General features: G+C 37.5%; 1 protein-coding gene across 1 annotated transcript; it reads left to right on the top strand.

Moving 5' to 3' along the window:
- Positions 1–1,497: 1,497 nt before the first annotated feature.
- On the top strand, positions 1,498–12,011 carry LOC133322832 (uncharacterized). Its single transcript, XM_061531787.1, is given in 7 exon segments — positions 1,498–1,570; positions 6,686–9,340; positions 9,428–9,591; positions 10,422–10,541; positions 10,598–11,557; positions 11,559–11,705; positions 11,771–12,011. Coding segments are annotated over 7 exon segments (4,323 nt in total). The 3' UTR covers positions 11,975–12,011.
- Positions 12,012–12,361: the final 350 nt, after the last annotated feature.

Raw genomic sequence — 12,361 nt, 5'->3', positions numbered from 1 at the left:
TAGTGTGGGTTTTTAGACACATTTTCCAACCGAGTTGGCTGTAATTTGGCATTTTGGGTTCTCATGGTGTGGCACATCTACGCACCAAAAATTATTAATATTGACCCATGTTTCGTGGTAGCCACCATATAACGGTACCCCCAGTATTCGGTATTTTTGGGATTTTGGACATGATTTCCAACCGATCTGTCCCAATGTTCGGTTTTTTGGTAATTTTGGACACGTGTTTCAACCGAATTGGCTAAAGCTTGACATTTTGGGTTCTCATTGAATAACACATATCCGTTCAAAAAACTTTTTAATGTTTATCCAAGTAGTAGCAGGGTAGATCCCAATACTCCACATTTTGTACTCCCGGTACTCCCCAATACTCGATAATTTGGGGATTTTGGACGGGTTTTCCAACCGAATTGTATAGCACATATACGTACAAAAACATTATTAATATTGACCCAAGTTTCACGATAGCCCCCGTATAACGGTACCCCCAAAATTCGGTATTTTTGGAATTTCGGACACGTTTTCGAAACGAACTGTCTGTTATTTGGAATTCAGATCATCTAAAGGTTCTATTTTGTTTTAATACGCGATTCAATGTTTGACTTTTAGGGTTATATTACCAAAAGTTATTAATATTGGTCCAAATTTCAGGGTAGCCATCATATAACGGCACATAGCACATTTCCTTGCTAAACATTTTTATTATTGACCTACGTTTAAGGATAGCTGTAATTTGGTATTTTGTATTCTTCTTCTTCCAAAAAATATCAATAGTGATCTCCAATTTACTGTAACCCCATATAACGGTAGCCCCACCATTAGATATTCTGAGAATTTCAATCTCCTAGGAGCTCCCATTTATTTTAGATGTTTTGATTGTCAACCTCATGGTGGAGGGCATCAAAAGTTCGTATTACCATTGTTTTTACTTGTTCAATCTTTGTCAAAATCAAAATCTTTGTAATGGAAAATATGTTTTTTTGAAAATATTATTTATCAATTAATTTTTTTTTAATTAATTTATTTTTCATTTTTAATTGATTTTATTTTTTTTAAATGTATAGAACACAAACACGGATATGTTGATGGAAAATATTCCAACGTTGAATTTTTGACTTTTGCGTATCTTTTCGTTTGATTAACATTCATAAGTTCAATAGTAACAGACTTTTGACCAGGAAAATCGATTCTGAACCACTGTGCGACGTTCAATTTTCAGCCAAACGCCTATATATAGATACAGTTATTTCATATAGATACAGTTATTTCATAAGTTAAAAATTGTTTAATGTTCTTTCATATAAAAAAAGACTTCTTAAAAGGCCTTTGAGATGCCTAAAAAATTTAGTGAGGTTATAATGTTAGCGATTTTAAACGATACACCCAAATATTAAGTGTTGACATCATTTAACTTTTTTTGTGTTACCTTATAAAAAGTTAGTTTTTGTTAATTTCGTTATCATGTCATTTGTTCCCCGAAAAAGGAAGTAATATACAATGAATCCACCATCGCCGCCACCGCCACCGCCACTACCGCCACCACCACTACAAATGGCATTAAGTTGGTTTGGTTGGTTGGCTGGCTAGCGTTTTCGATTTCAAAAAGGTAGATCTGAACGAAATAGAAAGTAAAACATTTTTAAGCCATTTCAGACATTTATGGTCTGGAATGATAACAAACAAAATCACGCATTTTTGGGATTTACAATGTTCGTAGTAGCGAAGTGCTGGTTGGTGGGCTGTCTCGCTCTGCGTAGGTTTATAATTTATTTGTTGTTGTATTTTCTTAGCGAGTGGTGGAAAAGCACAAATCAAGATAAACTGTGTTTAAAGTCATTTCATCGGCAACTGAAAAAATAATCAAATTAAGAAAATAACATCTAGTTAACTTACGTTGCATTGCAAAATTAAATTGAGTGTAGAATTGGCAAAGGAAAAATGGTTATGCCCTCCGCCATGAGGTGGAGCGTATATCAAGTGTGGCAGTCTGTTTGCAACACCTATATATTCTTGGTTAGAATAAAATTCTATGTCCATTAAGCCATGCCCGTATGTCTGTTTTTTAAAATCACGGCAATATATAAGATAGAACTAAAAAATTTTCCGCTTACAATGCTACTACCCCTAGGATATTTAGTATTGCTAATGGTCCTTATAGAAGTAAGTATAATATATATAGGGACACCAATTTAAAGTAACTTTGGAATTGAAGTTTCTTGAGTTCCCAAACTCTCTATGGAATTTTTTATTGGTTAAATTTTTACTTTCTTCGATAATAAATTAGTGAAATGTTTTTTTTTCTTTTGATGCGTTTTGTTATCGTTTAAATACCTATCTCTGGCAATTTTCCAAATTTTTATGTGCTCCAATTTAAAAATGCTTTTGGCCATACATTTTTCAAAATTGGAAATTGTAACAATTTACATGTAATTAACCCACCGACATACATAGGTATGTATCTCAAAATAACATGAAACGCTACACACACACGCACACACAAATCCAATTAATCGTGAATATAAAATCGCGCGTGCTTAAAGTCTATTGTAGTTGTTGTTGTTTTTTTCAAAATCATTCGATCGACATTGAAAGTTGACAAAAAATATCAATTTACGGCGGGAGACCATAACCATGCATGCATTTCTCCAATATTGGTAATTGTGGTTGCCATCGCAAACGGCTGGACCAACATGCAACTTGATTATTGATTGTATGGCCTGTAGGAAGGCGGCTGGCTGGCAACTGTCTGCTCTGTATGTGTGGCTGTTGCTGCGGTTAAACCACTTTTACTTTATTGATAATTTACCAGTATTACGAATATTGTCTTTTTGGGGTTTGTCACTACAAAATTCAAAAAAAAAAAAAACAATACATGAATAAAAATAATTTCATTTTCATTTGAAATATATGTATTAACCATGACCAAAGCAAGCAAATAAAATTGGTTTAGCAGGCAAGTATGGCGAATGACAATGAAATAACGAACTGCATCATTTATGCTAAACTTTTGTCCCAATCAGGTCTGGTCAATGTCTTTTCCCCCATCAAACGTTCATCAAATTGAAAGTGAAATTGAAAGGAAATTTTTTGTAATTATGTCTACGTAGCAAGGTGAGATTGTCCGTGGGTAATTTATGCAAATAACAATAAATAATTTAATATTCAAAAGGATGTCGTTTATTTAATAGCTGCAATGTTAAACGGAAATTAGTTTATGTCCAGCCGGGCACATAACTATTTACTTTGAAAGAATCATTATAAATATTATTTTTTAAGTATTAACAAAAAGTACTTTAACCACAAAAGAAAGACATATAAAACCGTTTACATCGACCGGACCAACATTTTTATAATCTCCACTACATGGTGTACATTCAAAAATTCCTAAATCGTTTTGAATCATTATACGGGGACTATGGTAGTGCATGGTGTAGAAGTAGGCTTAAAAAATAATAATGTTCCAAATTGCAAAACTATATTTTACCTCCAATACACCGCAATCTAAAATTACAGGCACCACATTGGAAAAATCCGGCTAAAACCTTAAAAGTACACACAAGGAGGCTATACACTTATATTGGAGCTATGTCAAAACATGGAACTGTATTGATTATTTTCTGTATACCTGCCAGGCTTCAAGAACCATTTATGCCAAAACAGTCAAAAATGCGGCTAAAACTTATAGAATATAATAGATCGGTACCGCTATACAAAAACGATAACCGATACTGATAGCTTTGGGTAGGAAGATTTAATTAATTGTGTTAAATACAAATAAAAACGATGTTAAGTTCGGCCCGATCGAACTTTTTTTACCCTCCACAATGATTATGACAATCAAAATATTTAAAATTAATGAAGGGCTCCTAGGAGAAAACTCATATTACGATATGACCTTGAACATACCGAAAAATACGCGAGAAAAATATGATTGATAATCTCAGAATATCTAATAGTGGGGTCACTGTTAAATGCGGCTAAAATAAAACGGAGATCAATATGGAAATTTGTTGGTAGTGAAATTTGACAGCCAACGAGAATACAAATTACATGACTTGGGTCAATATTAATAATTTTTAGTTCGGGCTATCCTGAAACTTGTGTCAATATTAATACTTTTTAATACGACTATATGTTATTCAATGAGAACCCAAAACACCAAATTACTGCCAATTATGTGAAAACCGTATCCAAAAACCCCAAAGTACCGAATATTGGCGGGTACCGATAATTCGATGGGGGCTACCCTGAAATTTGGGTCAATATAAATACTTTATGGCACGGAAATGTTCTATACAATGATAACCCAAAAAATACCGAATATTGGGGAGTACCGTTATAAGGGGAAACCCTGAAACTTGGCTTAATATTAAAAATTTTTTGGACGGATATGTGTTATTCAATGAGAATACAAAATACCAAAAAACAGAAAGGTTAATTTTCTATCCAATAAAAATGAAGTGGAGATTTTCCTATAGGAAAAACCTTCAAATTAAAATCCTAAATCGCTACAATACAAAATATATGCTACGGTTATATTCGATCCTTTAGGTTAATTCTTCTTAAATTCGTATATCTTTTTATACCCTTCACCACACTGTGGTACAGGGTATTATGTCTGTGTGCATATGTTTGTAACAGGCAAAAAGAAACGAGATAGGCCCATGGTTCCTTTTGAGAATATGCATAGAATCACTTTTTAAGTCGATTTAAGCATGTCCGTCCGTCCGTCTGTCTGTCCATGTATTTTTGTGAGCAAAGTACAGGTCGCATTTATGATCCGAATTGGATGAAATTTGGCACAGCTCATTTGTTTGGCCCAAGGACGAACCCTATTGAGATAGGTATAGCTTCCATATATATATTTTCGTCCGATTTAATGTAAATGGTGTACCAAAGTCCCTATATACTTTCGATTTGGACGGAATTAGGTATAACGCACTGAATTGAGCCTAGAGTGATGTCTGCCAAATTTCGTGAAAATCGGTCCAGATTTAGATATAGCTCCCATATATAGTTTCGTCCAATTTCATGTAAATGGTGGACCATAGTCCCTATATATCTTTCGATTTGCACGAAATTTCGCACAACGTACTGAATTGAGCCTAGATTGATGTCTGCCAAGTTTCGTGAAAATCAGTCCAGATTTAGATATAGCTCCCATATATAGTTTCGTCCGATTTCATGTAAATGGTGCACCAAAGTTCCTATATATCTTTCGATATGCACGAAATTTTACATAACGTACTGAATTGAGCCTAGAATGATGTCTGCCAAGTTTCGAGAAAATCGGTATATATTTAGATATAGCTCCCATATATAGTTTCGTCCGATTTCATGTAAATGGTGCACCATAGTCCCTATATATTTTTCGATTTTCACGAAATTTGGTATAACGTACTAAATTGAGCCTAGAATGATGTCTGGTATGTTTCGTGACAATCGGTCCAGATTTAGATATAGCTCCCATATATAGCTTCGTCCGATTTCATGTAAATGGTGCACCAAAGTCCCATATATCTTTCGATTTGCACGAAATTTGGCATAACATACTGAATTGATGCTGGAATGATGTGTGCTGAGTGTCGTGAAAATCGATTCAGATTTTGATATATATATATATCAAAATCTGAATATATATATATATATTCGTCCGATTTAATCTAAATAATGTACCAAGTTCTTACGTTGCATAGCGCTTTGAATTTAATCCAGAATAATGTGTGCCAAGTTTAGTGAAAATCGGTTGAGATTTAGATGTAGCTCCCTTATATTATAGATTGATTTTAAGTAATTGGCGCACCAAGGAACCAATATATGGCTGATAAAAACAAAACGTACTGAAATCAGTATAGCCTAACCTGTGACAAGTTTCGTTGAAATCGGTTCATATTTGGATATAGCATCCATATATAAGTAAATTGTGCATCGAACTCCTCATATTTGTTAGATTGACATCAAATTTTGCACAACGTACAAAATTGAGTATAGAAAAACGTAGTTGGGTTTTCTAGAAGTACAGACCTAGCCCAACGGATGACCTTTAGATATTTGTTTGAAGTCGATTTACATACTTTTGTTCCATTGTAACAAACGAAAGACTTGTTTAGGGATAGATCTAGGTCGTTTCACATGTAGATAAATATCACATATTTTATTTCATACAATTTCATGATAATAGTCCTGTTTTATATACTCATAGTGGTGAAGGGTATCATATAGTCCGCCCCGTCCGACTTTACTACTTTCCTTACTGGTTTTCATGTGCGTTATTTATAAAGAAAGCATTGTTGCTTGAAGGGTTAATATTGTCGTCAAATTGAAATCTATTAAATAAATACATACATATTTATTTAATTACGACTTAACACCCTATAGATAAACTCACAACTTTCAGATTTGTTATTTGCTTACTTCTGCACAAAACCAAGTGTACTCCTCATTCACTCTCATTAACAAACAAACACACATGCATACAAACATTTTTCACAACATAAAAAATTATGTGTAATTATATTGTTATTTCTGGATAATGAACTAAAATGGCTTTTTTCGCTAGTTAATTAGTGAAAATAACAAAAACTAGTTTAAAGTTGAAAAAAGACAGGTGTCCACATTCACATATATAAATAAAAGCACTCACACAAACTCACATTAATATTCTCATTTTTCTTTTCTCTTATAGATTGTTACCATGAAGTATCACAAATATCGCCAAAATCTTCAGATCATCTGGGTCTGGTTAATGTCCATCCACTGTTAACGACCACTGCAGCCGATAAAATTATTACGACAAGCATGAAAGATATATCACAAACGCAAGCTTTGGTCACATCAACAAAACGGTTTGCTGATAATGAAACCCACACTCACACCCGCATGCAACGTTCCGCCTTGCCGATTGTCAATGAAAAATATCCCATTTCTGGTCAAAATAACGTCCAATTCCCCTTCGAATCGGAAAAAGAAGCCGCTGCCGGTCGTTATTTTCAATATAACATAAAACCCACGAGCTCCATGGAACATGACAGCTCCAAAATGGAAACAACCAAGGCCCTGGGACGTACTGGAAAATCGGTTAATGTCGCTACAGCAACTGCTGCCAGTAATACCGGTTCTTTTTTAGTGAATGGGGACCTTCGACAACCTATGTCGGGGTCCCAAACACCGTCGGCCAACAACAGTTCTGCGACATTAACAGCAGCTACTGCTACCGTATCGCCGCATAATCCTCGTCAGAACCCCAATCCCGATATCCAGGACATTATCACGGGCATTGTCAAGCTGCTGAACGGCAATGTTAATGTACATGCCAATACCCAGGGTGTGCGTCGTCCTACTGCCAGTCGCATTAATAATCGTGGTCCTCCTCGTATTTCGGATGTCCAACCTCTGCCCATAGACTATGATAATGGTCACAAGACCCAAGGAACCTCTTCCATGAGACCGCCTCCCTATCCCTTTGATCGCCCAGAAAGACCATTCATAACTGGTGTGCCAATACCTGAACAAATTGTCCCCGTACGTCCGGAATTTGTAAGCAATCGTCCACCATGGCATCGCAATAAGCCACGACCTCCTATTACCACCTCTATTGGAGGACGTCGCCCAATTCCTCAATATAAACCTTTACCACCAGCCCAGATACAACCTCCACAAGGAGAAGAGGACGAATCTGCAGCTAGTGGTGTTCCCAGCACCCAGTCATCCGGACCCATCGATACACCAACTGGTGATTCGAACAATAACGAAGCCCCTGAGGGTCCCTCTCCTACAGATACTTCATATGATTCCGAATTTTCGAATGAGGATTTGAATTCTCAATACATTGAGGTATCCGATAATGACACCGATATCCTTTCATCAAATCGAGATGTCATTCAAGAATATAAACCCCCAGTACCCGCTACAAGTTCCACACCCGCTCCGTTGGCAGCACCTACACATCCAACTACGCAAACCAAAAAAGACGATCAAAATCCTCCAACGAAAAAGAAACCCAGCAAACATAAAAACAGCGACAAGAAGAAGCATTCGGATCATGTGCATAGCAGTTCCGTGGAACCATTGCCTGTGGTGCAAATAACCTCCCAATATTTGCCCATGCCAATGGATACTACCGAAAATTCGGGAGATGAAGTGATTTTCATGACAGCCAGTAAAACACCCGACCTGGAATCAGTAAACACCAAACATTCCAAACTGAGGACATCCTCTGCAGCGTCGCCGTCCTCCTCTGTATATACGCCAACACCGTCATCGTCGCAAATCAAGAGTTCTGCAATTACAACCAAACCCGTCTCCGCTGAAGAACAGCAATTGGACCTAAGTTCGATAAGTTTATCTTCTAATTTAGATCTAATACCGACCATAGTTCCTACACCAATAACCTCTGTTCCCATAACAACCACTACCACCTCAACTACCACTACTACTACCTCTACTACAACCTCTTCAACCACAACAACCACTACCGAAACTGTACCCACCTCCAATAATCAAAATCAAATAACAACTCCAACACCGCCGGTGCCTGCGCATTACCATCCCAGGCCCGGCATTGTTTTGGACGATCCTGAATTTCAACCAGGTGGCCGACCTCGTCCCCAAAGACCACCTCAGCCCCAACTTCCACATAATCCAGTTCAACCACTGAATATTCAGCCGACCAAACACCAACTCCCTCCGGGATATGGTGAAATATTCGATGTCACTTTATCGGCCATTCAGGGCCCCGGCTCCCAGGGTGGTTCGCAACAAACCATCAACATCAAACCGTTCGGAAGCTATGGTTCGGGTGTTGGTGGCGGTGCCGATATCATCGTTTCGGCTTCAGGTGAAGATGGTTTTGTTTCCATAGATGGTAAACGTACTTACATCAATCTTTTTGGTGATCCCACAGATGCTCCGACCAGTGTACAGCAGCCAATCCCGGCAACAGCTATACCTCAACTGCCTAGTTCTCCAATGGGACCACCGACGGCATTGTCGTCCTCGTCATCGCCCGCAACCTCCAAACCAAATCCAAATAGTAGTAGTGTCAGCAGTGGTAGTGGTAATACTCCAGTGACACAAAAGAATACGCCCAGTGCAGGTTATGGTGTGGCCGAGACGGAAATTGTGGATATCCATACGAATAAACCGCAACATGTTAAGCCGCAACAATCGTTGCCCACAACAACAAATGTTGGTACTACACGGCCCCATTATAGACCGAGAACAACACAACCCCCCGTTCGCATTGACACCTGTATTGTGGGAGACGACACGACATGTGATCAGGCCCAACATGAGTATTGTAAAACCGAAAATGGTGTATCTAGTTGTCATTGTCGACCAGGTATGTGAAGGATGGATAGATGAATCCTTCATTGGATATACTGTATTCATGGGATTATTTAAATTTTCTTGTTTTATTATTTTTTAGGTTATTCACGTCGTAAACATCGCGAACCTTGCCGCAGGGTAATAACATTCTATATTGGCATGCGAGTGGATCGAATCTATGAACACCGCATTGTTTGGGATAATAAATTGGCCGATCGCACCAGTGAACCATATGGGCAGTTGAGTTTTGAATCTGTTAGAGCTGTAAGTATAAAAAAAGATTTGGATTTTTTGTAGTTGTCATTAAATATATCCCGAAAAAGAGAGGATGGGTTAAATATTATTCTTCGATTTGAAAACATTGTGTATTGATAGAGAAAATGATATAGTTGGCGGACCACACTGCTGCTGCAAACTTTACTAAAGACTGACCTATCGGTTTAGAGATTGATTTCTCTATATACTTCCCAAATACGTTCGTCTAGTATCTTGAGAAACTTGCTCCTGACCTTGTTCTGGCATTCGTGGACTTTCCCTCGCGCGGAAAACTCAGATAAAACAACGAGATATAAATTTAACTTACGGTATAAGCCATATGGGATAATCTCAATGTCGCGATGTGGACCTGGAAAACAACCTGGAAACAATTCCGAGGATATCACGCCATCTTCATGAACTCCATTTTGACTTCACGTTTCAAACTTGGCGTCCGCCAAAGTTTTTGCGACGTCGAACAGCTTAGGGTGATTAATAGTATCATATGCTATGAATCTGGGCAAGGGTAACTAAACCTAATATTGGTTGAGGCGTACAGGTATCAACCAGGCAAACCAACAACACATAGTAATATTTTAATAAAGTTAGATCAGTTCAACGATATATAATATATTTATCAAAGTTAAATAACTTTGCGGATTTATTAAATGGATATAAACGAATACAACATATGTCGAAAGTTCCTACACGTCACAATACTGATTGATATCTAACTTTGCTCTCTTCCACTCATTTGATGTGGTGTTTTCATTCGCATATCTTCTCCATTGCGCTTGCCTCAATTTCAATTCATTCTAATTTACTTCTTAATCTTTCAGATTGATTCCGCAATGTCGATGACCCCATATTCCGATGAATTTATGGAAGCTAAGGTGAACAATATATATCGTGATCCCAATCTTGGTGGCAGTGGAGTATTTGTAAATCTAACCATAAAGGTGAGTCAAAGAAATAAAAAAAAAAAAATTATAAATAACCCCCCTTTTTCCTGTAGCTTGACGAAAGTGTTGAAACCCTAAGACCCAATCTACGCAGTGATGTGCAGAAACATTTATTGGGTGTTCTGCATCGTCGCAACAACAATATTGGTAATTCGGTACTATTTGTTAGTTCTCCCGAAGGTGCCATATCCCCGCTACGTGATTTAGACGAATGTCAGGCGAGAGATCTTAACGATTGCCATCCGACTGCCACCTGCACCAACACGTGGGGCAGTTACCGTTGTACATGTCCTGAGGGTACCAAAGATTTGTGGTCTGATCAACCGTATAGATCAGGTCGTGAATGTCAGACATGTCCCGAAACATATTGCAATAGTCGTGGTGTTTGTAGCTACAACGAAGAAGGCAATCAAATATGTACCTGTGATGGCAGTCATTACGGCGGTCAATGTGAAATTGATGGTGAAGTTTTAGGCGTGGCCATAGGTGCTTCTGTGCTGGCTGTAATTATTATCGTGCTGACATTGGTGTGTTTGATTATGTGGTCCAGAAGATGGCAGAGGGAGCAGAAGAATGCAATTGGATCTCCGGTATTTGGTTATATGAATACGGCACCATTAAAATCGGCAGCATTGCCGCAACCGGGTTATCAAGTTACTTTGGAGGATCGCATGCGTTGGGCTCAAATTGCCGATGTTATGGCTCAGACCAATCACTATGGAGTAAGATGCATAGATAATTATTACAGCAGAATCTAACAATTTGTCGTTTGTTTATTTTTGTTGCAGGCCGAGCCAATTGGTGGACCGACGAGACCCTCATCGGCTATGTTTGCATATCCCAATTTACAGACTCTGGGTATGGGTACATTGGGTGGTATGTCAATGCAAAGCACCATGCAACAAATGCATCATCAACAGAACAACACTTTGGCTCCACCGGTTCCATTGCCACGGTATGAGTGCGTATTGAATTGGGAACGACCTCAGAATCGGTTAGCTAATTAGAATTTCTTTCAGAAGACTGGGACTCAGTTCACGTTCGAATGGTATGCGAACCTTGGATAACTCTAGCTCAAGTGAGGAGGAAGATCGCACAGATTTGTTGGGTAGGAACTTCCAGGTGCCACGTCCTAAATCGCGTAGTAATGGCAGTATAGCGGTCAGTATAATTAATATTTTTGAAAGAAAATACATTGACTCTAAACATCGAATTACTTATTTTAGAATCAATCTGGAATTTACTATGATGTCGATTACGAGCCATCGGCCAATGGCATCGGCAGTACAAGTGTCGATCGTTTATATGGCTCTCAGAATCAATCAACAACACACTCACATGTGGGCAGCAGTCACATACCCGGTCCACAGGGGATACCAATGAGTACCTACACCTCGGGCCGAGCGCCCAGTAGTTACTACATGAAGTAAAGCGGAAACACACACAAAAACAAAAAACATAATAAAATGGGCAATAATATTTTAAGTCATAATCCAATATATATAAAATTAGCTATAAGGATTACAAAATATATATTTCTAATTTACACACATATACATATGTAAAGAAATATTTATGAATAATATTTGTAATGTAATTTATAATTTTAATTGTATTTATATTCGAAATATGTAATTTATGTTGTATCCTGTCTGTCTGTCTGTCAGTTTTACGTCACACTACCCTAGCGAACTAGTCGTTTAAGTAAATCTTGTAAATATTATTTTTGATTATTATTATATATTAGTTTAGTGTATATGTATGTACAATATGTTTGTGCGATTGAAATATTTATTATAATTTATTTAAATTAAATA

Source organism: Musca vetustissima, unplaced genomic scaffold (assembly GCF_032173495.1).
Source record: "Musca vetustissima isolate MV318-11 ecotype Yass unplaced genomic scaffold, APGP_CSIRO_Mvet_v1 utg24580, whole genome shotgun sequence".
Classification (NCBI taxonomy): domain Eukaryota; kingdom Metazoa; phylum Arthropoda; class Insecta; order Diptera; family Muscidae; genus Musca; species Musca vetustissima.
The sequence above is the reverse complement of the archived record's forward strand: the minus strand, read 5'-3'. Positions and strand labels throughout refer to the sequence as shown.